The sequence below is a fragment of the Hemitrygon akajei genome, chromosome 23 (assembly GCF_048418815.1).
Source record: "Hemitrygon akajei chromosome 23, sHemAka1.3, whole genome shotgun sequence".
Classification (NCBI taxonomy): Eukaryota; Metazoa; Chordata; class Chondrichthyes; order Myliobatiformes; family Dasyatidae; genus Hemitrygon; species Hemitrygon akajei.
The window spans coordinates 6,936,284-6,963,926 of record NC_133146.1 but is presented as its reverse complement, the minus strand read 5'-3'; the positions used below and the strand labels follow the sequence as shown (position 1 = coordinate 6,963,926).

At 47.5% G+C, this 27,643-nt stretch overlaps 1 protein-coding gene across 9 annotated transcripts in view; it reads left to right on the top strand.

The window, feature by feature from the left end:
- Nucleotides 1-10,098, top strand: part of lzts2a (leucine zipper, putative tumor suppressor 2a) — a 243,322-nt gene extending 233,224 nt beyond the window's left edge. For all 9 annotated transcript variants that reach the window (XM_073026878.1, XM_073026879.1, XM_073026884.1 and 6 more), the window contains 2 exons: nucleotides 4,850-5,701; nucleotides 7,305-10,098. In XM_073026878.1, the coding sequence (XP_072882979.1) occupies nucleotides 4,850-5,701; nucleotides 7,305-8,006 (1,554 nt within the window). In that variant the 3' untranslated portion in view covers nucleotides 8,007-10,098. The remainder of the gene's footprint in view (nucleotides 1-4,849; nucleotides 5,702-7,304) is intronic.
- Nucleotides 10,099-27,643: the final 17,545 nt, after the last annotated feature.

Genomic DNA, 27,643 nt, shown 5'->3' with positions numbered 1-27,643 from the left:
TTCAAGTTGCTTCTAATGTCATTTCGACCATAAACTGCTGGTACAGTACACAGTAAAAACGAAACAACGTTCCTCCAGGACCCTGGTGCCACATGAAGCAACACAAAACTACACTAGACTATGTGAGACAGCACAAGGCTACACTAGACTACGTAAAACAACATAAAAACTGCACCAGACTACAGGCCTGCACAGGACTACATAAAGTGCACAAAACAGTGCAGGGCAATACAATAATTAATAAACAAGACAATAGGGCAAGGTGTCAGTCCAGGCTTTGGGTATTGAGGAGTCTGATGGCTTGGGGGAAGAAACTGTTACACAGTCTGGTCGTGAGAGCCCGAATGCTTCGGTACCTTTTGCCAGATGGCAGGAGGGAGAAGAGTTTGTGTGAGGGGTGCTTGGGGTCCTTCACAATGCTGTTAGCTTTGCGGGTGCAGCGTGTGGTGTAAATGTCTGTAATAGCAGGAAGAGAGACACTAATGATCTTAGCTGACCTCACTATCCGTTGCAGGGTCTTGCGATCCGAGATGGTGCAATTTCCAAACCAGGCAGTGATGCAGCTGCTCAGGATGCTCTCGATACAACCCCTGTAGAATGTGATGAGGATGGGGGTGGGGGGGGGGGGCGGTGGGAGATGGACTTTTCTCAGCCTTTGCAGAAAGTAGAGACACTTCTGGGCTTTCTTTGCTATGGAGCTGGTGTTGAGGGACCAGGTGAGATTCTCTGTCAGGTGAACACCAAGAAGTTTGGTGCTCTTAGCGATCTCTATCGAGGAGCCGTTGATGTTCAGCGGGGAGTGGTCGCTCTGTGCCCTCCTGAAGTCAACAATAACCATCTCTTTTGTTTTGTTCACATTAAGAGACAGGTTGTTGGCTCTGCACAAGTCCATTAGCCGCTGCACCTCCTCTCTGTAAGCTGACTCGTCGTTCTTGCTGATGAGACCTACCACGGTCGTGTCATCGGCGAACTTGATGATGTGGTTCGAGCTGTGTGTTGCAGCACAGTCGTGGGTCAGCAGAGTGAACAGCAGTGGACTGAACACACAGCTCTGGGGGGCCCCTGTGCTCAGTGTGATGGTGTTGGAGATGCTGCTCCCGATCCGGACTGACTGAGGTCTCCCAGTTGGGAAGTCTAGGATCCAGTTGCAGAGGGAGGTGTTCAGGCCCAGTAGGCTCAGCTTTCCAGTCAGTTTCTGAGGGATGATTGTGTTGAATGCTGATCTGAAGTCTATGAACAGCTCTCGAACATGCGTGTCTTTTTTGTCCAGGTGGATGAGGGCCAGGTGGAGGGTGGTGATCCAGCAACATGGATTCGATCCTGATCCCTGGTGCTGTCTGCACAGAGTTTGTACGTTCTCCCTGTGACCCATCATGATTTTAATCAGCTGCAGATTGGTTGCCAACACTGAAATCACCTCTCTCTATATATATACATATAAAATCACTGCATTCCCTTGCATTGACTGTCCCTGGAGCCTGACGTGGGCCATTGGCAGCCATGTCCTTCTGGGTGTTAAGTAGAATGGACTGCTTGAGGAAACATTACCAAAGCTTTGCTATGGATAAATGAGAGATGTAAATTATTATTGCCATGCCGTTTAAGCTGTGTCTGTTGACCACATCATCACCTTTCCTCAGATCTAGTCATGGCTCAGCGAGATGACCTGCTTGTCACTGAGTCTGAAGGTTGTTGGTTCAAGTGTCACGCCAGCGACTGTGATCACAGTGGGTACAGCACTGCCAAGGGTACCAGCTTTCAGATGGGATGCTAACCTGAAACTTGCCCTGCCCTGCCCTGCCATGTGTGTGCTTGTCAAAAGTCCGGTAGTGTTATATGCAGGAAAAGCAGAGGATTTTTTTCCTGCTTTCCTCACAATTAATATCTCAGCTGATGGACAACCTTTGTGGCAGTTTGTGGACGCTTGCTGTGTGCAATTTGTACAAAGCTGGGTGCATATTGGCTGATGCAAGCCTGTCTTGCTACAGGTATATAAGATGATGAGAGGCATTGATCGTGTGGATGGTCAGAGGCTTTTTCCATCTAGCACAAGAGGGCACAGTTTTAAGGTGCTTGGAAGTAGGTACAGAGGAGATGTCAGCGGTAAGTTTTTTACTCGGAGAGTGGTGAGTGCATGGAATGGGCAGAGACGATGGTGGTGGAGGCAGATACGATAAGGTATTTTAAGAGACTCCTGGACAGGTACATGGAGCTCAGAAAAATAGAGGGCTATGGGTAACCCTAGGTAACTTCTCAGGTGAGGACATGTTCGGCATAGCATTGTGGGCTGAAGGGCCTGTATTGTGCTGTTGGTTTTCTGTGTTTCTATAAAAGCTGAGCAGTGTCCCAGGAACACACAGAAAATGCTGGAGGAACTCAACAGTCCAGGCAGCATCTACGGAAAAGAGTGAACAGTTGATGTTTCGGGGTGAGACCCTTCTGCCGAACTGGAGAAAAAAGATTGAATCCTCCAACCTGAGTGTGGCCTCATTACGGCAATAGAGGAACCCATAGTCTGTCGCCCCCTCCCTCTCCCCCCTCCCTCTCCCTCTCCCCCTCTCCCCCCTCTCCCCCTCTCCCCCCTCTCCCTCCCTCTCCCCTCTTCTCCCTCCTCCCCAATCCCATTTCCCTCTCTCCCCTCATCTCCTTATCTGCCCATCACCTCCCTCTGATGCTCCTCCCCTTTCCCTTTCTTCCACGCTCTCCTGTCAGATTCCCCCTTCTCCAGCCCTGTATCTCTTTCACTAATTGACTCCCCAGCTCTTTACTTCACCCCCCCCCATGGTTTCACCCATCACCTAGTATCTTGTATTTCTTCCTCCCCTCCCCCCACCTTCTTGCTCTGACTTCTCATCTTTTATTCTGCAGTGCTGCCAAAGGGTCTCGGCCCGAAATGTCGACTGTACTCTTTTCCATAGACGCTGCCTGGCCTGCTGAGTTCCTCCAGCACTTTCTGTGTGTTGCTCGGATTTCCAGCATCTGCGGGTTTTCTCTGGGCAGTGTCCTGGAGCAGTGTTGGCACTATAGAACTGAAAGCTGACCCCACATGGAGACAGAGTGATAACGAAGGGGTGTGACACACTTACCTTCATTGGTTGGACCACTGAGTACGAGCCCGGGATTCCTGTCGCAGCTTTATAAAACTTTGGTTAGGCCGCACTTGGAATATTGTGTGTAAATCCGGTCATCCCATACAGGAGGATGTGGAAGCTTTGGAAAGGGTACAGAAGGGGTTTTCTAGGATGCTGCCTGGAATGGGCACCACAGTAGGGGTTTTCTAGGATGCTGCCTGGAATGGGCACCACAGTAGGGGTTTTCTAGGATGCTGCCTGGAATGGGCACCACAGTAGGGGTTTTCTAGGATGCTGCCTGGAATGGGCACCACAGTAGGGGTTTTCTAGGATGCTGCCTGGAATGGGCACCACAGTAGCGTAGCAGTTAGCGTGATGCTATTGGAGTCCGTTGTAAGGAGTTTTTATGTTCTGCCAGTGGAATGCATGGGTCTCCTCCAGGTGCTCCAGTTTCCTTCCATAGTCCAAAAACATACTGGTCAGTAGATTAATCGGCCATTGTAAATTGTCTCGTGATTAGGCTAGGGTTAAATCGGGGTTACTGGCAGCACAGCTTGAGGGCCAGAAGGGCCTATTCTGCACTGTGTCTCTAATAACAATAGTCTGCATGTTAAAGGAGAGATTAGAGAAAATGAGTTGTTTTCTCTGGAAAGTCAAAGGTTGAAAGGAATCGTAATAGAAGTTAATTAAATGATGTGAGGCCTACACAGGATAGCCAGTTGGAGGCTTCTTTATGCAGGGTGGTAATATCAAATGCTAGAGGAGGTGCATCGAAGGTGTGAGGGAGAACCCAAAGTCTTGTAGCACATCAAGTGTGTTGCGTTGTGGCAGCAGCACAGCACAAAGACGTCAAATTACTGTAAGTTACAAAAGCAATAAAGGTGTACAAAAAGGAATAATGAAGCAATGCTGCTGGGTTTTGGGCCGTTCAGAAATGTGTCAGTGGAGAGGAAGAAGCTGTTTGTGAATCATTGAATGTGGGTCTTCAGACTCCTGTACCTCCTCCCGGTTTAAAGGAGATGTACAAGACAACTTCAGTTGCACAGGGCATGGTCGGTGCCTGCGGCGTGCTGCCAGGGGAGTGGTTGAAGCAGGTATGGTGGTGTTTAGGAGCCATTTAAATAGAGACATGAAGATGTGGATCAGGTAAGACAATGTGGGCTGAAGGGCCTGTTCGTGTGCTGTACATGTGATCAAAGTACATGTTACCTTCTGCTAATTTCAGATTCGCTTTTGTGCAAACATTTACAGAAAAAACAAAACATTATGAAATCTTATAAATTAAGACCGACGAATTGTACAAATAAAAATAATACTGTGAGCACAAGAGTGATTCTGTAGGTCATAGAGTCAGTTGAGGATACTGGTAAATGAGGTTATCCACACTGGTTCAGAAGCCTGATGGATGTAAGGTAACAGATGACAGTATAGTAGCTGAATGCTTTACTGTGCCACCAGTCTCTCTACATTCTCCCCATGGCTGTGTGGGTTTCTTCCGAGTGCCCTGGTTTCCACCCACGTTCTCAAGTTGTACGGGTTAGTGTTAATAAGCTATGCATGTGTTAAGTTGCCATTGGAACCATGGCAATGATTACGAGCTGCCCCTCCCAGCTGTCCCAATGATCATTGGTGCTGACAATGCATTTCACTACAAGTTTCAATGTTTTGATGTACGTGTGACAAATGAAGCTTATCTTTATATTAAAACTGTCCCTGAACCTATTTTCACCTGTCTCATGGCATTTCCCAGTGTGACTTAATGTCTGATTCTGTTTCAGAACATTGAGAAGAACTTGATCAGGCCGACAGCGTTCAAGCCGGTCATGCCCAAGAACAGGAGCTCTGTCCAGTACTTCGTTCCCCGAACCATCAATGGATTGTCAGACAGCCAAGGGAGCCTGAACATTGTCTTCAACGGTAACTCCCTGGGGTCCATCGGCTGTGCCGAGAAGCGCAACTCACTGCAGAGCTACGGTTGTTCCCGGAGCAGCGCGCAGTCGGGAACACTGTCGGACTCTGGCCGGAACTCTCTGTCCAGCCTGCCCACCTACAGCACGGGCGGAAGCCAGCAGCTGGAGGCAGTGAGCTGCTCCACGGGCCACATCAACCTCGAGGGGCCGGGGGGGCAGCAGAGCCTGAACGGGAGGGGCGCCGCCTCGCTGAATGGACTCTCCAACTCGGACAGCGGCCGCTCGTCCTCCAGCAAGAGCTCGGCCTCGCTGAGCGGCCGCTGTCCCCTGCTGTCAGACGGCGAGCAGGAGCTGGGGGTCCGCGAGCTCGAGGAGAGACTGCGGGAGAGGGAGGCCGAGCTGCGGCAGCTGCGGGAGAGCCTGGAGGAGAACGAGGCGGCCCTGTGCCAGATCTACGAGGAGAAGCAGCGGCGCTACGAGCAGGAGGCTGAGGAGCTGCGGCAGAGCTGCGCCAGCAGGCTGCGGCAGAGCGCCCAGCGGGCCCAGCGGGTGCAGCAGGTGCTGCAGCTCCAGGTGTGCCAGCTCCAGCAGGAGAAGAAGCAGCTGCAGGAGGACTTTGCCCAGCTGCTTCAGGAGCGCGAGCTCCTCGAGAAGAAGTGCGCCTCCATCGAGAAGGAGCAGACTGAGCTGGGCCCACGGCTGGAGGAGACCAAGTGGGAGGTAGGCAGGCACTCGTCGCCATGGCTATGGAGGTGTCAGCAAGCGCCTGCAGTCACCATGGCCACAGGGTCCCAAATGGGAGGCCAGCAGATGCCCATGGACACTGTGGGGACCATTGGAGGCTGGGCAGGTGCCCCTGGTAACTGAGACCCAATTGGGAGGCCAGCAGATGCCCATGGACACTATGGGGACCTTGGAGGCTGGGCAGGTGCCTGTGGTGACTGAGACCCAATTGGGAGGCCAGCAGATGCCCATGGACACTGTGGGGACCTTTGGAAGCTGGGCAGGTGCCTGTGGTGACTGGGACCCAATTGGGAGGCCAGCAGATGCCCATGGACACTGTGGGGACCTTTGGAAGCTGGGCAGGTGCCTGTGGTGACTGGGACCCAATTGGGAGGCCAGCAGATGCCCATGGACACTGTGGGGACCTTTGGAAGCTGGGCAGGTGCCTGTGGTGACTGGGACCCAATTGGGAGGCTGGCAGATGCCCACAATCAGCAAGGTCACCATGGCAATGGCTCTGCCATCAGCGACCTATTCTGGGAGGTTCAGGCTTCAAGTATTCCCTCTGCAGGGAGATGGCCATGAAGCCAGTCTGGTGGCTGGGGCTGTGAAATTAGAGTGGTGTGGGTGGGCGATGGGGAAATGCAAGGGTTGGTGAGGCAGGAACATAATGAGGTGTGAGGGGTGATGGAAAGAGTGATGAGTGGGGTGGGGGGAATGGGAGTACAATTTCAGACCCTGCCATTGTTGAGAACAGCCATCTTTTGGACTTTCCTGCATACGAACAAGCTTCCATATCACTAAATTCCAACATAAGTACATGCATTCATTCCCCGCTCTTCACATTTAGTTATTGTTCTTTTTTTATCAGTTATGTCTACTTTGGATGTCTCCGTATCGAGTGATTTTTGTGTGTTTTCCCAAGCAAAGTAAACTTTTGGACGTCTGTAAAAATGGACTCTGTTCATTACCCAAGGATGGCCTATAACAATGTAAATTCCTGAAAGATAAAAAAACTCACTTCCTTGTCACTGATCATATAACCAGATTTATAACTCTGGCACTCCATCTCAGACCTTGCTGGAAAGCATTGTGAGAAAGTACAAGGGCCCTAAAATATCAGCCAAGCACTGTACTGTCTGTTTTCCCCAAGTTGAATTCCTCCAAAGTTTTGTGTGTGTTGCTCAAGATTTCCAGCAACTGCAGAATCTCTTGTGTTTGTGATACTCTCTCATTCTTTGTAAGTCATCCTTTTATCTTTCTTGTTATTCTCTCTTACTAATTCAATTCTCCAGTTTCATACAGTGTGTTCTCTTTTTAGATCCTGCACTATCTCTACCCTACTTTATCCTTTTCCCCCAGCTCTTGGCCTTTTTCTGTAAGCTATAAATTGCATTAGTGCTGCTTGGTCCTCCTCTTTCCCACTCTCATCCATCACTGTCCCCTGGGCTCCAGTCTTCACCTAGTTTTCCCAAATGGAAGTGAAGCAAAAAGAACACAGCAAATGCAGTCATGATGGGCGATCGTGATGTGATTTGGAGTTTCTCGAAGGGATATTTACCAAACTGATGTCTTCTCCTGTTGTTTTGCCACACTCCAGGTTTGCCAGAAGTCTGGGGAGATTTCCTTACTGAAGCAACAGCTTAAAGACTCCCAGGCTGATCTAGCCATGAAGAGTAACGAAATTCTTTCCCTGAAAGCGCAGCTCCGTGAGGTCCGTGCCGAGCTGCAGGACCACGAGGACGAGATTCACGAGTTCCGAGATTCGGTCCACACGAAGACCTTGGAGCTGGAGGTGTGCGAGAATGAGCTTCAGCGTAAGAAGAACGAGGCCGAGCTTCTGAGGGAGAAGGTTGGCAAGCTGGAGCAGGAGACGACTGGTCTGAGGGAAGCCCTGGGCAATACAAGGCATGCGATTGGCCCTTACTCTGAGCGGGAGGACGCTTTCCTGATGTACGAGAGTGACGAGGCCAAGGTCCAGCGACAAAACTCAGACAGCCAGCAGAGCCTTAGACAGCAAATGGAAAAGCTGAGGGCTGAGCTCATGTACGAGAGGAGGAGGAGCGAGACTCAGCTGCAGAACTTTGAGGTGGAGAGACGCACGTGGCAGGCGGAGAAGGAGAAGGTGATTAGATACCAGAAACAGCTCCAACACAACTACATCCAGATGTACCGGAGGAACCAGGATCTGGAACGAGAAATGAGGCAACTCAGTCTGGAACTGGAAGCCAGGGAATTAGATGAGCTCGAGGTGCGAAATGAAGACATTCGATTTGAGGAGATCGCGGCAACAGAAATCTAAAGTAATGATTTTAATAAAGGACAAGCCACCTACCTTTGCCAAATCTTTGTGTTAGATAAATATAATGCAGACAGGATGGACAATCATAACTCTCTAACTGTTTTAGTTTATTTCTATTGTTTGTAATAAAGGGACCTATGACTGTTTTGACATAATCTTCCTCGGGGGCACAGTCAGACATGTCACTTTCTTGGAGGTACTCTGTGTTCTTTCCAATCTCTTGCAGTGTGAATATAGGGGGATAAAATGAAATAAAATGGTGAATTCAACCACACTGGTGAGCAAACACCCAGTAAATATTTGCAGTATAATACATAAAACCAGCAGAACGCAGTGGAATGATTTCATTATACGCTAAAACTGCCTTTGAGTTTTACCATGAATGATTGACCAGTACCATTGCTACACATTTCCTATGAAAGGTTAAAGTAAATTTGGCCAGTTTGCTCCGTGGGTGAAGATAACTGCGACCAAAAGCTGTTTTATTGGGAAAAGAAACTTGTCTGAGAAGCACTTCTAACTAAAAACTACAAACTTAGAAACTTGAAAATGTATTTTATTTTGGGAAGTGCTCCTGTAAAACAATTCTGAGCACCTTTTATAAAACGGCATGAAATGATGAAGGTGATTTCCTTTTACTGTTTTGGATAGAAGGAAACTGGATTTTTCAGCCAGATTTATATTTTAATATACCAAATCCTCTGTCCTTGCTGTTTGTATCTGGGCTCTTATTTCTGTCAGGATTCCTTTGCTTACAACCTGTCCGTGTTACAGCTGTGGACGATAATGGACAATCCAAGAGTGAATATTATGCAAAGTCAGGTTTCAAAAACCAGTATCCTCAATTTCCACAAGGATTAAGCCAAACTGGTTTGGGCAATTGGGGCAGGAACCCATCATCACAGTGACCTTGAGTCTATGTTAAAGAGTGGAATAGGATTGGGGAAGGCGATTTGGAATTACAAGTTTATTGTCACTGACCGACATAAGTTTGGTAGCAGTACAGTATAAGCATAACAATTTTCTATAAGATACAATAAAAATAAATACTGTAAGAGAGGAATTATCGGGCAGTGTTCGTGGATTCATGGACCGTTCAAAGCCTGAGGATGGAGGGGAAGAAACTTTCTAAAACACACAGTTTGGGTCTTCAGGCTCCTGTGCCTGCTGCTCGACAGTAGTAATGAGAAGAGGGAATGTCCAGGATGGTGAGGCTCCCTAATGATAAATGCTCCCTTCTTGAGTCACCACCTTTGAAGATGGTCTTGATGGTGGGAGGATTTACCCAAGATAGAGGTGGCTGAGTCTACAGCACTCTGTGCCCTCTTGCAATCCTATGCATTGGTGCCTGCATATCAGTGATAGATCCAGTCAGAACTTTCTCCACGGTACACCTGTAGAAATGTGCCAGTCTTTTGAGACATACCAAATCTCCTCAAACTCCGAATGAAGCCAAGGTGCTGGCATGCCTTTGTTGTGATTGCATCAGTGTGGTGGGCCCAGGATAGATGCTTTGAGATGTTGACACCAGGAGTATAGAACTGCTCACCCTTTCAACGGCTGACCCCTCAGTGTGTTCCCCTGACTTCCCTCCATCTTTTCACCCCTGTGCACTTCACATCAGGAAAAGATTGTGTTCAGCAGCAAGTTCCACCCACCCCAGTTTTCACTCCTGTAACTCCCTGTCCACCTCCTGCCCCAACCAGGTGTGCTACATTTTTGCATAATACTGGGATGTAGCATTGCTCGGTGGCTGAAGGAAAGCGGCTATGCAAAATTCTGTCTTTCACAAGCTACTGAAGAGACAGAAACTGCTCCACTATTCCTTCTGTTGATCTTAGTGAAGCCTGAGCCCAATTTGCAGGCCATTGCTTCAATCACTGCCCTCAGTTGTGCATCTCCCTGTCTGGTGCCAGCTCCATTGTATTCCAACTGATATTCCAGCAGAAGGTAAAAATGGTGCAGGCTGCCATCCTGGGGCAGAGCTCAGGTCCTTCATGGTGTGGCCCATTGCCTTTCCTTATCGGTGCAGAGAAATCAAAGGGTGAACCAGATTGTCTCATGGATTTAAATAAAAGCTTTTGAAATGTCAGGATTTTGTCTGTCTGCTGCACATAACAAAATTAACGTTGGTAATCATTATAACACAAAGTATAGAGAAAATCTATATTATATATTTTCTCAATATATTATAATACAATATATTACTAAATAATATACATTATGATTTTTAACATATAATATGGGATATTCCCTAACTCAGCCACTTTGCTTTATTAATGATGATATGCATTCCATTCTGTTCAAAATTTACCCAGAAAGAAGAAATGCTTTTACCCATACACGTTAATGCACACAGCGTCAGCTAACCATTACCATCAGGGAAGAGTCCGGTGGCTTGTTGTGTGAGATAAGAGTGAGTGTGAAAATTAAGCTAACTACCCTATCTTCATCAACGCCATCATCAGTACTTTGGTTTCTCAGTATGTGGGATAGCTGTGTGCACCTTTCCTGTAGGTTACTTCCAAAAGCTAAGGTGCTGTTGGTTCATGGCTCTTAACTAATGTTGGAGACACGAGATGGAAGTTGATGAAATCTGGCACAACATACAAGCACAGGCAGCATCAATGGTGTGAAATAGACAACATTTCGGGGACCTGAAATGTCAACAGTCCATCTCACTCTGCAGATGCTGCCTGGCCACTGGGTTCCTCCAGCGCTTTGCATGTTGCTGCCTATCTACAAGATCAGATTATATTGGTTGTTGGGAGAAGCACTGGCAGTGGCTGTTTTCTAAACCTTTGCAAGTTCACAGACTGTAAGATAAGTTGATCTTCCCAACAAAGATTTTGGCTTTCTTGATTTTATTTTAGCACATTCTGTCCCGATAGTAATAAAATAGAAATCCACCAAAGTCCCTCAAGACTCCCGGTTTATCTTCAGTCTTTTAATAAATAAATTTATTGATTAGTTTACAAGATGGGGATGTATGTCATAATGATGGGTTTTATTATCCATCTATTACTCCAGAAATGAGAATATAGTTTAGGTTTCAACTAGCTGTTGTCACAAATAGGCTAGACTCTTGACAGATTTTAATCACTGAGAATGGGTTTTCACAAAATTCTGGACTACAATTGCCACCCAATCTCCCGTAAAAACACTATTTCATTTTCTCACTTCCTTTGCCTCCACATCTGTTCCCAAGATATGGCTTTCCTTTCCGGGATATCAGAGATGTCCGCCTCCCTCAAAGAACATGGTTTCCCTCCCTCCACTGTTGATGCTGCCCTCACTCCATCTCCTCTATTTCCCAAACAACCGCGCTCACCCCATCTTCCCACTGCCTTAATAGAATTCTTCTTGTCCTTACATATCACCCCAACAGCCTTCAAACACATCATCTTCCACAACGTCCGCCATCTCCAAAGAGATCCCACCACTTAACATAACGTTAATCTCCCTTCCTATCTCTGATTTTTTTGCAGGGAACACTCCTGTGATTCATCCCTCCCCACTAATCTCCCTCAGCACCTATCCCTGAGTGCTCCACCTGCACACGCCCTGGGTCATCAATGGAGTTCGGCACTCCCAGTGCAGCCTCCTCAATAGCAGTGAGACCATCGTAAACTGGATGGACCTTCATCCATCTGCCACAAGTGGAACTTCTCAGCCAATCATTTTAATTCCAATTCCCATTCCCGTTACGACAAGTTAGGCCATGGCCTCCTCTTGTGCCAAGAAGAGGCCACCCTTAGGGTGGAGGAGTAACTGTCATAAGGTGGGCGTTGGGAACGGACCCAAATGCAAGACACAGACACTGAACTACCAGGAACAGGACGAGGCGTGAGAGGGAAGTGGGGAAGAAAGGACTCTGGACATGACAAGGATTCCGGGCCTGGGCTAAGATTTGACTAGGAGCCTGGGTGAGGACTCAGAACCTGGGTCTTGACTCGGGCTCGGACTCCAGAACCAGGCGAGGAACAAATGTGGCTACAGGACGAGGTGAGGCAACAGGACCGTACATGAGGCTCCTGGACAGGACAAGGGAACCCCATCACTGAGCTGGGTGAGGCAGATGGACGAGACGAGAACACAAAGCCGTGGCTTGGACAGGATAAGGTTCATGGACGTGGCTAGGACTGGACGAGAACCCGAAGCCTTGACTTGGTCGAGGAAGAGACAGGAACATGGAACACAGAGCCAGGATCCCTCCTTGGGTACAGGACGTAGGGCCAGGAATCATTACACCAAACACTGAGCCGGGATCCCTCCTTGGGTACAGGACGTAGGGCCAGGAATCATTACACAGAACACAGAGCCGGGATCCCTCCTTGGGTACAGGACATAGGGCCGGGACTCATTACACCAAACACTGAGCCGGGATCCCTCCTTGGGTACAGGACGTAGGGCCAGGAATCATTACACAGAACACAGAGCCGGGATCCCTCCTTGGGTACAGGACGTAGGGCCAGGACTCATTACACAGAACACAGAGCCGGGATCCCTCCTTGGGTACAGGACGTAGGGCCGGGACTCATACACAGAACACAGAGCCAGGACCCCTCCTTGGGTACAGGACATAGGGCCGGGACTCATTACACAGAACACAGAGCCGGGACCCCTCCTTGGGTACAGGACATAGGGCTGGGACTCATTACACAGAACACAGAGCCGGGACCCCTCCTTGGGTACAGGATGTGGGGCCAGGACTCATTACACAGAACACAGAGCCGGGACCCCTCCTTGGGTACAGGACATAGGGCCGGGACTCATTACACAGAACACAGAGCCGGGACCCCTCCTTGGGTATAGGACATAGGGCCGGGACTCATACACAGAACACAGAGCCGGGACCCCTCCTTGGGTACAGGACGTAGGGCCGGGACTCATTACACAGAACACAGAGCCGGGACCCCTCCTTGGGTACAGGACATAGGGCCGGGACTCATTACACAGAACGCAGAATACGACAGGACTGTTCCCAACACTGAGGTAGCGGCAGATGGCCGGACCTACCTAGTGAAGGCATGGACACAGAGACGGTTCTCAGTACTAGGTAGCAGCAAACGGCCAGACCTACCTAGCGAAGGCATGGACACAGTTCAAAACACAACAAAAGACAGTTCCTTATCTTGCTCCAGTGGTTGAACTTGACAGCAGTGAAGGCAAGGGTTACAGGAGGAAGGTGAAAGGAAGGGATACAGACAAGGGGTATGGACAGGAACAATCCAGCAGCCAGAGGTTGAATCGTGAAGCTATTTATGAAGCCAGCCTAAACGAGAATCAGTTGCCTCAACAGAAACTGGGGAAAACCTGGAATAAGGAACATGGACCGGACTGTGAACCGGAATGCGAATTTCATGGACCGGACCATGACAGTAATACTATATATTCCACTTGGGTAGCCTCCAAACTGATGGCATGAATAGTGATTTCTCCTGGTAAATAAAAACTCCCCCCCCCCCCACTTTCCTCTATTCCCCACTCTGACCTTTTATCTCTTTTCACTTCCTTATTGACTTGCGTGTGGGTCCCCTCCCCTTCCCTTCCTCCTGTGGTCCACTCTCTTCTATCAGATTCCTTTTTCTCCACCCTTTTACCTTTCACTTTTCACCTTCTTGCTATCCTCCTTACCCACCCCCCCACCCTTCTTTATATTCTGGAGTCTTTCCCCTTCCTTCTCAGTCCTGATGAAGGGTCTCAGCCTGAAACGTCAACTGTTTATTCCTCTCCACAGATGCTGCCTGGCCTATTGAGTTCTTCCAGTGTTTTGATTGTGTTGCTTTGGATTTCCAGCAGTTGTAGAATTTCTTGTGTTCACAAGGTTCCTGTAGCTTTATGTTCCTTTTGGTGATCCTGATCATTTATAAATTGTGGATTTTTAATTATGGAATCATAGAGCTCTACAGCACAGAAACAATCCCTTCAGCCCATCTAGTCCATGCTGACCCAATCATCTGCCTATTACTCATCCAGATGTAACTTTTTTTTGGAATGTATGGGATGGAGAACAAACCACTCAGATCTTCCAGCTGTGAATGGTGTAAAACCCTGTGTATGTATGTCTCATGTTGGCACGTGGCCTAGTGGATAAGGCATCGGACTAGTAACCTGACGGTTCTAGTAACTGGTTTGAGCCTCAGCTGAGGCAGCGTGTTGTGTCCTTGAGCAAGGCACTTAACAACACATTGCTCTGCGACGTCACCGGTGCCAAGCTGCTTGGGTCCTAGTGCCCTTCCCTCGGACAACATCGGTGGCGTGGAGAGGGGAAGGCCTGCAGCTTGGGCAACTGCTGGTCTCCCATACAACCCTGCGCCCTGGAAAAACCTTCCAAGGCGCAAATCCATGGTCTCATGAGACTAATGGATGCCTATGTATGTCCCTGACAATAAATGTACAGCATAGAACAGTACAGCGCAGGCCCTTCGGCCCACAGTGTTGTGCTGAACCAGTTAGTTAGTTGGCCAACCATTCTGCCTATATCACGTCCAACTGATTCCATTTTCCTCATGTTCAAGAGCCTATCTAAACATCTCTGAAAAGTCCCTCATGTTTCTGCTTCTGCCATCACCCCAGACACACACAACTCTCTGTTTAAAAAAAACAAATTTCCTTTGAAATTACCTTCTCCCACCTTATATGCTTGCCCTGTGGTATTAGATATTTAAACCCTGGCAAAATGATAGTCTGTCTATGCCTCTCATAATCTTATAAACCTTTACCCTCAGCCTCCACCACTCCAGAGAGAACAGCCCAAGTTAGTCCACTGTCTCATTATAGCAAATGCCCTCTCATCCAGGCAGTGTCATGGTAATCCTTTTCTGCAACCCCTCCAAAGTTCTGACATCCTGGGGCGACCAGAACCATATACAATACTCTACATTTGGCCATACTAGGATCTCTGACTCCTGCTCACTCCGAGTAGACCCAGAACCAGGTCTGCCTAACATGGCTGCAGGGCATTCGAATCCAATGTCAGCCAGCTGAATGATGCATTCAGTGCAGCTTGAAGTCCACAAACAGCTGGGTTGGTGCTCGGCCAGGACCAGATTGTCTTTGGTCTTTCCTGTAACGCGTACGGATGGAGCCGCATCTCTTCCCACACAGTCCTCTTCCTCACGAGAGATTTGTCAGCCTGTGGGATCTGTGAGTGGATAAACAATGAAAGATGAGGTGACGAATGTTTTCTCAAATCCTTGTCTAATTGCCTGTGAATATTGAATTTTGCACTGCTAGATTTCTCTAGAGATATATAAGGGATGATTATTAAATCAGCAGCCAATAATGCTCCTCTTCTGACTTGTGTGTGACCTGACTGGAACTAAAAATGGAGACGCAAAGTGCTCTGTCAACTCACTGTTGAAAAAGCAACTGATTTCTAGCGGGCAATCAGGAAATGCTGGATTTGCCCTTAATTCTATAACTGGGGAGGTTCTGTAGATTTGAACACATTCATGAGTCTGAAGCTACGGTCTGGGTAAAGATGGGACATCTCATTTCCCAATGGCTGTAGGTGTTCAAGATAGTACAGTACAGATTCTTCATTCCGTGATGTCGTGCTGACCTTTTAACCTACTCTGATGATCAATCAAACCCTCCCCCCCCAAACACAGACCTCTCTGTTTTTACAATCAATTATCTAAAAGTTTCTTAAATACCCCAAAGTGCCTGTCTCTAAAACCACCCCCAGCTTGGCAATCATACCACTGAACTGTGTTTGCCAGCATTCTTCTCCAGATTTAATTTAAATTCTCTGCTGTGGTGGGATTTATGTCACTGGGGGTCGCTTATTCGTTTTTGGTTTAGGTATAAAGCAGGGTAACGGCCCAGTGAGCCCGCACGGGCCCCGTTACATCCATGTGTCCAATTTCATTGGTAACCCGCGTGCTTTGGACTGTCGGAGGGAGCCGGAGCCGTGGACACACAGAGAACATACCAGCTCTTCGCAGACAGAGACAAGTCACGGGCACTGTGAAAGCATTACACTAACCACTGCGCTGCCACGGTAATTCTCGCCAAATAATCATTAAAAACATGTTTCCAAATTCTCATTTTTCCTGAAAGAGATTAGCAATCCCATTCAGAGTTTAGGTTTTCGCAACTAAGTTGGCGGGGGGTGATTTGTTTTAAAAAACAAACCGTAACAACTCATTGTACTCCAAAACCTGAACACAAAGCGCAGTAAAAATAATATTACCTAATTATGTCATCACGTCAAACCAGCCTCTTAAAGTGAACCTGGACTCAAAGTTGGTGGCTGTGAATTATGTTCATTTCCACTCGTTACCCTACTCAGCAACCCCTCAGAATTCAGGAAAACCGGCACCGTGAGCCTGTCTGGAGCTCGGACGAGCTGCCCGCCCGGGTCCTGTGTTCCATGGGTGGAGGAACAGCACAGGCCTCTGGCTCGTCCAGATGTGCATTGCCATATTCATGGACATGTGGTGACGGCAGGGGCATGGTCATGGAATCCTCCATATCTTTGTGGGTGTTCTACCGAAACGCATTCAGGTTCACCCCTCTTATCTATGATCAAAGTCTTTTCTCTCCCAGAATGTAGGCCAACAGACCCCAAGGGTGCAAAATGCCACGATGGGAGGTAGGAATAGGTGCAAAGGAATTGAATTTACTGAGGAGGGCAGAACGCTGTTCAGAGGCATCAGGAGGGCTCCGCGGAGGGTCTTTGCCATTGTTAACAAAGATGGAAACATTTTAATGTCGTTAGTCTATTTGTAATGCAATAATTGTGTTAGTCACTGGTTCGTATATATTGTAGAACTGAATTTGTAATAAAGAGAGGGGTATCAGGAATAAAATCACCTGGCACTCATAATGGCTGCCCATATACCAACTCAGCCACGGACATCAGCTGGTCCTCTTTTAGCCCAGCAGGTCCTGTGGGAGACAATCATGACAACGCTCATCGATCAGGGAAACCCTTGGAGCAGCGAAACCGCTGGCATAGGCCATTGGACTGTGGGTGATACACCGTGTTGTGATGTAGCCTAACTCCGAGGTTCTGGGCCACCGCACTCCAGAAGTCTGATGTGAATTGGAGACCACGGTCAGAGGAATTATCAGACGGGTTGCCAAGCCGAGCACTCCGGGTGGTGATGGGCACTCGAGCCGCGTCTGTGGCTGTTGTCAATGCTAGAAGGACGGCCTCTGGCCACCTGGTGGTACGGTTCACCATGATGAGGAGATGAGTTAAACAGCGGGGTGGGGGGGAGCGAGGACTAACAAGGTCCACATTGACATCGCTCAGAGACCTCGAAAGATGCCAATGGCGCCTGGACGTGACAGTGAACTTTTGCCCGGAGGCTCTCCACACAGGCAGCAGTCCAATTACCCTTGTCCTTTCTGAGGCAGTGCCAAACAAACTTTAGGGTAACTAGTTTCTGTGAGGCCTTCTGGCCTGGATGCAAGATGCCATGTATGGAGTCAAAAACAGTCTATCTCCAGTTTGTGGGCACCATGGGGAAAGACATCGCACAGGAGAGAAACCCCATCTTCCCTGAACTTATGTCAGCCTGCTGCTCGGTAAGTCAGGACCTCTGGATCAGTAGCATGGTCGGCTGCCAGCATGATCAGCCCCCATGTGTGTCCTTAATGGCTGGCCGTGCAAAGCAATCAGCCATGACATTTTTCCCCGGATATGTTGTATATCCACTGTGAATTCTGACAGGTAGGACTAGTGGTGGTGTTGCCGTGCTGACCAAGGGTCTGATATTTTGGCCATCGTGTGCATGAGGGTTTGGTGGTCGATGAACGCTGTGAAATGGCAACCCTCCAGAAGAAAACAAAAATGGCGGACATCTAGATAGAGTCCGAGGAGCTCACTGTCTATTGTGCTGTACGTCCTTTCAGGAGGGCAGAGCTGTCAGCTGAAGAGAGAAAGCAGCTGCCACACGCCTCCGACCAGCTGTTGGTGCACAGTCTGAAGCATCAGCAGTAATGGCTATGGGTGCCTTGGGCAACGGGTGCGCCAGTAGGCTCACATTGGAAAGAGCTCATTTGGTATCATCAAATACTCTGGTCATGTCCCCTGACCAGTCAAGCACATGATTAGGGGTATTACCTTTAAACGCACAATACAGGAATCACAAGTTCAGCAGTTCCCGAAATGAAGCGGTGAAAGAAATTCACCAAACCTAAAAACTGTAATTTGTTAGCGTAAACGTGAGGAAATCTGCAGATGCTGGAAATTCAAGCAACACAACAAAGTGCTGGTGGAATGCAGCAGGCCAGGCAGCATCTATAGGAAGAGCTACAGTCAACATTTTGGGCCAATCTCCCTCCTGGCACTTATCCTTGTAAACGGAACAAGTGCTACACCTGCCCTTACACTTCCTCCCTCACCACCATTCAGGACCCCAGACAGTCCTTCCAGGTGAGGCGACACTTCACCTGTGAGTCGGCTGGTGTGGTATACTGTGTCCGGTGCTCCCGGTGTGGCCTCCTATATATTGGTGAGACCCAACGCAGACTGGGAGACCATTTCGCTGAACACCTACACTCGGTTTGCCAGAGAAAGCAGGATCTCCCAATGGCCACACATTTTAATTCCACGTCCCATTCCCATTCTGATATGTCTATCCATGGCCTCCTCTACTGTCAAGATGAATCCACACTCAGGTTGGAGGAACAACACCTTATATTCCGTCTGGGTAGCCCCCAACCTGATGGCATGAACATTGATTTCTCAAACTTCCGTTAATGCCCCTCCTCCCCTTCTTACCCCATCCCTTATTTATTTGTTTGTTTATTATTCTCTCTCCCCGCCCCTTTTTCTTTATCCTTTTTTTTCTCTCTCTGCTCCTCTCACAATCACTCTTTGCCTGTTCTCCATCTCCCTCTGGTGCTCCCCTCCCACTTTCTTTCTCCCTAGGCCTCCCGTCCCATGATCCTTTCCCTTCTCCAGCTCTGTTTCCCTTTTGCCAATCAACTTTCCAGCTCTCAGCTTCACCCCTCCCCGTCCGGTCTTCTCCTATCATTTTGGATTTCCCCCTCCCCCTCCCCCTCCCACTTTCAAATCTCTTACTACCTCTTCTTTCACTTAGTCCTGATGAAAGGTCTCGGCCCGAAACGTCGACTGTACTTCTTCCTATAGATGCTGCCTGGCCTGCTGCGTTCCACCAGCATTTTGTGTAATTTGTTAGTGATGCTGGGCGGTGGCTACTTTTGATGAGAGGGTCTTTGCACCTTCTGCAGAGATGCAATGGCCAAGAATGCTGTAAAATGGTGATTTTTCAGCCCAAACAGCATGCACAGAAACTAAAAGAGGCCAAACGGGGTTATCACAGCCATTTTGGGAGTATTGTTCCAAGTACACAGGCTCCTGATAATAGTCCCTAACTAGACTGACTTTGGAAAAAATTAACTTTCTGGCTAAACGTGTTGAAAACTCTTGGATGTGTGGGACTGGGTAACACTTGGGGGTGATGGACACGTTAAGCTGTCGGTAATCGCCACATGGGTGGCAAACACCATCGGACCAAGGGACCATGTAGAAGGGCGAAGCCCGGGGGCTATTCGACTGGTGTAGAATTCCAAGCCTTTCCATGTTGAAAACTCTGCCTTCACAGTTGCCAGCTTTTCTGTGGCTGTGGTGGGCTTGGTGAAGTTTGGGAATTCGTCCAACAATCGAGTAAACTCTCATGCGGTGGTGCATGCCTTTCACAGAGTCATTGTGGGGAACTTACTGGGGGAGCAGGGTACCGACTCGAAGTCTTTGATATCCACAAGCCGGCAGTTCTTAAGATCAGTAACAGTCCTTGGGCACGCAGGAAATCTGCACCGAGCAGAGGTGGGGCCACTTTAGCCGAGATGAAGTCCCATGTGCAGCATCATCTACTGAAGCAGAGCGTCACTCGTTGTGCCCCATAAGCCTGGATCCTGCTGCTGTTGGCAGCCTCCCACGAGGTTCCGTCGCTCTTTGCCTTCTCATCAATTGACGGTGTTGGCGGCACGCTCACTTGAGCACACAGGAAGCGTCGCCCTGAAAGGGGTTCTGAGTGTAGACGTCCCTGGTAGCGAGAACCCACGGTGTTCACCGACTTCAGATGTCCCGACGCATTGGCACTGTCAAAGCTGCAAGGCATCCACACTTCCTCGTGTTTGTACCAAAGCGAGCATGGTAAAAGGCCCGACATGGTCTGTTTCGCGGACATGGGTGACCTTGTGTTGGGGGCCTTGCTGATCAGGCTTATTGAGCAGGGCAAGGAAAGGGAATGATGCACTGCTGTCTAGCTGAGTGTATCAGCCATTTTAGCAAGCTCCCTATAGTCCTTCACAGGAGCATTAGCGAGGGCTATGTGAATCGGATCAGGCATTTGCTGCATGTAGAGCTCTTTAAGAATAAAATAAGGATGGTTATTTCCCAGGAGAGACAGCACATGGTCCATTAGCTCTGACGGCTTAGCAACGCTGCCGGGCAAGGAGAGCAACTGTTTGGCACGCTCAGACCCTAATAATCCAAAAATATGTAAAAAGTGAGTTTTCATCATGTTCAGGCGGGTGTTCTAGTAGACTGACCACTCTTGCAGCCGTGGAGTTATTGAGCGTTGCTACTACATAGAAATCTTTGGTGTTGTCGGTGGTGTTTGTCTGCACAGAGTGCAGTGCAAATAGGGCCTTGGCTAGTACAAGCCAAGCGATGGTATTTTGCTCCCAAAACTCCAACAGTTTCAAAGCGACTGTGTTGGCTGACTGGTTCAATAACTCTGGAATGTTCGTATTTGCAAATAAAATTGGCAGAGGCTTTTTATGTTTAAGAAAAACCGTAACTACTCATTTATGGTACAGTATTCCAAACTGAACATAAAGCACAGTAAAAAAATGCTTTATCCCGTTAGACCAGCCTCTTCAGTGAACTCCAGTTCAATGACAGTGGCTGTGAATTACATGCGTTTCCACCAATTACATTACCCTACAAGAGTAAGAGGCAGCCTATGTCACTTTGCTATGGAATATTGTGCAGGAGAGTGTAAGGATGCAGTCGGTGATTTCTTTATCATTGCTGCTTTTTCATTATTGAGGCAATAGAATGTAGGTCTAATTGCTTTAATTGGAGAGTGAGACAGCAGGTTTTACAAGCCCTGCTCAATCTAATGGAGCCGCTTTTAATCTATATCACAGACAAACACACTTCAAAGTGCTCCATTAGATGTGTGTCCTCATTAAGTATTCTTGTTCCATTGAATTCACCAGTCTCTTTGTTGATATCCATTAAAGGAATGGTGTTATCTCATTACTGGAGAGATGGAGCGAGTCTCCCACTTTTATGATTCTTCGTCCAACAATTCTTTTGTAGTTAGATGGTAAGTCTAATGACTTTTTTGGTCCCATTACAGCACAAGCTACATCTGAGAGCCTAACTGCTTTCTCTGCTGCTGTTCCCACAGAAAGAGAATCAAAAACATTTTCGCTGATATGAAATTTTTTGGCAGCAGTACAGTGCAAAGATATAAAATTACTATAAATTACAAAAATAAATAAGGAAAAGAAAGGACTGGTGCAGTAGTGTTCACAGGTTCATGGACCATTCAAACCGCTTGGCATTGTCCCTGAATCGTTGAATGTGTCTTCAGGCTCCTGTACTTCCTGCCTATTGGTTGCGATGAGAAGAGGGCACGTGAGGGTCCTTAACGACGGGCGGCACAACCTCTTGGAGACGTTCTTGATGGTGGGGAGGGTTTTGCCCACGATGGAGATGGCTGGATCTACAGCCCTCTGCAGCCTTTTGTGACCCTGCTCATTAGAGCCCCTGTACCAGGCTGTGATGCAACCAGTCAGAATGAGACTCAGGTTTAATACCACTGACGTATGATATGAACGTTCTTGCTTTTCAGCAGCAGTACAAGGCAATGTGGCATCCGTTAGTCTCGCAAGACCATGGATCTGTGCCCTCTCCAGGGCGCAGGCCTGGGCAAGGTTGTATGGGAGACTGGCATTTGCCCATGCAGCGAGTCTCTCCTCTCCACGACACCGATGTTGTCCAAAGGAAGGGCAAGGGCCAATACAGCTTGGCACCAGTGACGTCGCAGAAGTTGCTAGATCGAAGTTGAAGACAACGTCGGACTGCCTTAGGGACTCTGGCTCCGGATTTGTCCTCAGGGTTTACTCCCGAAGCCTTTCCCATGAGTGGGTATGGCCCCAAGGCTGCAGAGGTTTGAAATCAGAGTTTTCCCGCTCTTAGATGGACTGCCTGCCCAGGCTGATGAGCTCCATCTACATATACAAATAACTAAACAATACTATAAATTTCAATAAGAAATATATGTATCTAAAAATTAAATAGTGCTCCCTGTATTCCACTGTACATCGATAGAACTTTGCAAGTCTCCTCTCGTGATTGACCTGTCAGCATCACAACACAAAGGGGGGGGGGGGGGGGGGGGGGGAAGCACCACTTTCAAAGTGGATGCCAAATACTGCTGAGTCAGGCACTTAGTGACCAGTGGTTAGCTGGAAAGCAATTTGCTGGCTGTTTCTGTCCTTTATTAAATGCTAAATATGTCATCTTTATTTAACTCGTAATGCATAGTTTATTTCAGTATTTTCAGCTTGTGTTGAGAAAAAAATAAAATGGAGTCTCATTCAATCAGTAAACTGCAAAATAAGGACGAGTTCTTCTCTACCTTAAAATCTGGTAAGGTAGGTCTTCCAACTTAGATTTTAAGTGACATTTTTTTTATAACTAGTCATTCTGAAGAAGGGTTATAGACATGAAACTTTAACAATTTCTCTCTCACACATGTGTCATCTGCTGAGTGTTTGCAGCCACTCTGGTTTTTATTTCAGGCTTCCGCTATCTGGGACTTTTAATTGCCATTTCTAATTCCAGCTGCAATTGACAGCAATATCCTTTCAACACTACTGGTTGCAGTTCTCCAGGATTGTCCCAGAATTCCGCACAGTCTGCATGTGCCGAAGGACCCCATTCTAGTACTCACCTAGAAAACTACTACAGAAACTTTCACAAGTTAGAGGGTCATTGAGAAAGAGCTCCATCTACTAATTGTAAGATTACCAGCAACATAAGAGACTGCACATGGTAGAATCAATTGAGTCAGTATGAACCAAACTGAATTAATTCAAATCACTTTTGATTTATTTAGATGTACAACACAGGAACAGACCCTTCCAGCCCTAGGAGCCTGTGTGGCCCAATTGCACACAGGTGCCCAACTAACCTGCTAACCTGTACGTCTTTGGGAAATGGCTGGGAACCGGAGAACCTGGAAGATCTTCGTTCTGTTTGCTCCTCTCCCTTTTAATAGTTACTGAGAATGTGTATGAGTAACAAGATCTCCGCCTCTCCCCCCTCCCCTTCTCCCCTTCTCCCCATCTCCATTTCTCCCCACCTCCCCTTCTCTCCACCTTCCCTCTCTCCCCTCTCTCCTCTCTCCCCTCTCTCTCTTTCCCCTCACTCTCCCTTCCCCCTCTCTCTTTCCCCTCTCTTCTCCCTTCCCCTTCCCCTTTCTCTTCCCCCTCTTTTCCCCTCTCTCTCTTCTCTCCCCCTCCACCTCCCCCTCTCTTCCCCTCTCTCTCTTCTCTCCCCCTCCACCTCCCCCTCTCTTCCCCTCCCTCTCCCTTCCCCACTCTCTTTTCCCCCCTCTCCCCCCACTCCCTCCTCTTTCTCTTCCCCCTCTCCTCCTTTCCCCCTCTCTCTCCCCACTTTCTCCTCCTCTCACCCCCTCTCTCTTCCCCCTCTCTTCCCCTCTGATCCATCTACTCTGTGCTAGCCAGGTCATCTTCCTTGTCCCATCTACCTGCAATTAGGCCAGAGCCCGTCATAGCTCCCTCATCCATGTACTTATCAGATCTTCTCTCAAATGTCACCTTGTGTCTCCCACCTTCGTCGACAACTCGTTCCACTCTCTGAATGAAGAATACCCCCCTCAGGTTCCCCTTTCCCCTTTCACCCTAAACCTGTGACCTCCAGTTCTCGTCTCACCCAACCTGAGGAGGAAATGCCTGCAAGCACTCACCCTATCTATACCCTTCATAATTTTGCATACCTCTATAAGATCCCTGCAGCGAACAAAGTCCTGTTCAACTTTTCCCTGAAACTCAGGTCCTTGTCCGAGCAACATCCTTGATCCTTTATCCTCATCAACCTGATAATAAGGGATCAGGACTTCTTTTGCAGTGGAATTATGCAGTTTATTAAGTAGGTTGTTTCAGCAAATGTGAGTCTTTGCGTTAAGTCTGCACCACATTATTATTTGTGTAACCTTGTCTAGCCCCTATATTTAGACATCTCTAGTTCTGGCCCTGGAATGTAAAACATACAATGGTGTCACACAGGAAGAGGCCATTCAGCCCACAATGCTGTGCAAAATGAATTAAACTCTTTTCAGGCCATGCCATCTACTCGCTACTACCATCGGGCAAGAGGTCCAGGAGGTCCAGGAGCAGTTATTATCTTTCTACAGTCAGACTCCTGAACCAGAGTGGATAACTTCACTCACCTCAACAATGATTCCAGATCCTGTAGACTCACTTTCAAGGACTCTACACTCGTGATTTAAATACTATTTATTTGACTATCTATCTAATTATTCATTTATTTGTTTTTTTTTTGTATTTTCACACTTTGTCATCTTTTGGTGTATAGTTCTTCATTGGTTCTATTGTGTTTCTTTGTATCTATTGTGAATCGCATAAGAAAATGGATTTCAGGGTAGCATATGTATGTACTTGGATAATAGATTTTTTTTGAACTTTGAACACCTAGTTACACCCATCCTTTCTGCTTACCCAATGTCCATGTCATTCCATTCTCTACAAATCCTTCATTTACATGGGACAACTGTTAGTAGGCCTAGACCTTTCAGGCTCTCTCCCTAAACATCTCTCTTTCAAGCTCCTTTAAAATTCTCCTCAATATCTATTGGTGTCAAGCTTCATTGGATATTATATTGGGGCACTACCGTCCCAAATGACATTTTGATAATATGTTTGGACATTAAGAAAAGCTATATAAGTGCATGCAATCAATTTAGCTTTAATTAAAGAAATACCATGAGGTATCACAATTTCAATCCATTCCATTGCACTTGGGTTTGAGTTCCGCTGCTGCTTGGAAGGGGTCTGTACGCTTCCCCTGTGACTGCACGGGTTTCCTCCCACATTCCAGAGATGTATAGGTTAGGGTTTGCTGGGCTATATTGGTGCTGGAAGCCAGCGGGCTGCGTCCAACACAATCCTCGAACTGTGTTGGTTGCTGATGCAGTCGACACATTTCCCTGTATGTTTCAATGTTCAATGACAAATAAAGTTCATCTCTTGGTCTCCAGTGAAAGGAGCCAGACTTTATTTGTTATTTCAGGTCACTCTCTGAGGAAGCACTGGCATCCTTGCTTGTTCTCTCCTCTGGGTGAGACCCACACAAAACTGCTTGACACAAAAGGTGCACTGGCTGTGAACAGAATGGGTCCACTTGCAACCACCACTGATGAAAAGACAAACTATTCCTGTCTCTCGCTATTGTTTGTTACCCTCCAATTGCCCACAGCATTTCCACTTGCTGCAAGGTAACAACACCTCAAATCCATCTGAACTTAATGACTACAGACCAATTGCCCTCACATCTCATGTGATGAAGGTGCTAGAGAGGGTGGTCCTGACTTAACTTGGACCACAAGTGAGATCTTCATTGGACTCTCTACAGTTTGCCGACAAACCTCGTGGGAATGCATAATGCCATCATCTACCTGTTGTAGAGAGCTCACTCCCACCTGGATGATGCTGATGGCATTGTGAGAATCACATCTTTTGATCTCTCTAGTGCTTTCAATACAATCCAGGGGGTAGACAAATCCACTACCTCCTAGATTTCTGGCTACCTGACAGATAGGCCCCAGTTTGTGCTGCTGGGTAGTTCTCTGTCTGAGATGGTGGTGAGTGGCTCTGGAGCCCCACCAGGGACTGTCCTGTCTCCGTTCCTGTTCACACTGCAAACCTCAGACTTTCAGTACAAATCTGAGTCTTGCCACTTGGTGATTGATTTTAGGAGGAAGAGGACTGTGACGAATCCTGTATATATTCCGGGAGAAGAAATTGTGGTGGTGGAGGAGTACAAATACTTAGGTGTTCACCTCGACAACAGACTTAACTGGAAAACCAACAGCAAGTCTGTTTACAAGGGGATGAGCAGACTCTATTTTCTAAGGAAGCCAAGATCCTTCAATGTGTGCGGCAGGATGTTGGAGATCTTTTACCAGTCTGTTGTAGCGAGTGCAGTCTTCTTTGCGGCTTTATGTTGGGGGAGCAGCATCAGAGCTGGTGATGCAAAAAGTCTAAATAAACTCCTCAAAAAGGCTGGATCCATCCTTGTCTACAACCTGGACTCTTTTGAGTTAGTGGAGGAGAGGAGGTCACTAAACAAATCTATTATGGACTATCTGACACATCCTCTCCATGACCTACTGAATAAGCAGCGGAATACCTTGTCAAGCAGACTCATTCAACTCCACTGTCACAGGGATCGTTATGGAAAATCTTCCCTACCAAATGCAGTAAGTATATACAACAGTTCATCTTTGTGCAACAGGAGAACACACTTCATAGTACAATAGACTCTATTTTATTATTTCATATATTATTGCACATTGGTAAATTATTATTATGTATGTTATTATTCTGTACTTTATTATTAGTCAAGTTTGTACACTGTTAAGTGTGCTTTTAAATGTTGCTGCTGTAATGAAAGAATTTCCCACTCGGGATCAATAAAGTACTTATTATTATAATATGCTGTGAAGTGCTTTGGGACATGTCACTGTGAATACCACCCCCTCCCTTTCCTTTACAAACCAAGCCCAATTGACCACTCCAGATGAAGAAACTCGACCAAAGATGTCGACTGCCCGGCAGCGTGGTGACTCATTTCGAGCTGCTGCCTGTCGATCCATTCATTGGTTCTATTACAATCATTCACATAAGAGATTCAGCAGATGCTGGAATTCAACACACAAAATGCCGGAGGAACTCAGCAGGGCAGGCCAGCATCTATGGAAGAGAATAAACAGTCAATGTTCTGGGTCCAGACCCTTCATCAGGATTTCTACTCAGTCATTCTTTTCTTCCATTCTTTAATCGTTTGACTCTTTTAAATTTGAATTCTCTGTCTCTATGTGGTGAACTACATATACCTGTCTGGACACGCCCCCTGCTGACTGCTCCTGTGGCTCCTCCCACAGACCCCTGTATAAAGGCGATTGGGGCCTGAGCCGGCCCTCATTCTCCAGGATGTAGTATGGTGGTCAACCACTGCTTGTTCTTTCTTCCAGTCAATAAAAGCCGATATCTCGACCTCTCATCTCAGAGAGAGTCATTGATGGTGCATCACTCTAGGAATTACCCGCACTGCAATTCCTCTGTAGCTTCTGCATTGTTATTGTTTTACCTCGGTGTACAGTGTAATGATTTGATCTGTATGAACAAAATGCAAAACTGAACAAAACAAAGATCGGATAAAAGTATTGTGGGACAGGGTGGGGGAGAACGTCAGTAGTTTTTTTTCCATATTCAGAGGATGGTTGGTGCATGGAATGTGCTGTCACCATTCAGAACTCCTCAAACATTTTACCTTTCACCCTTGACCCATGGCCTCCAGTTCCAGCCTC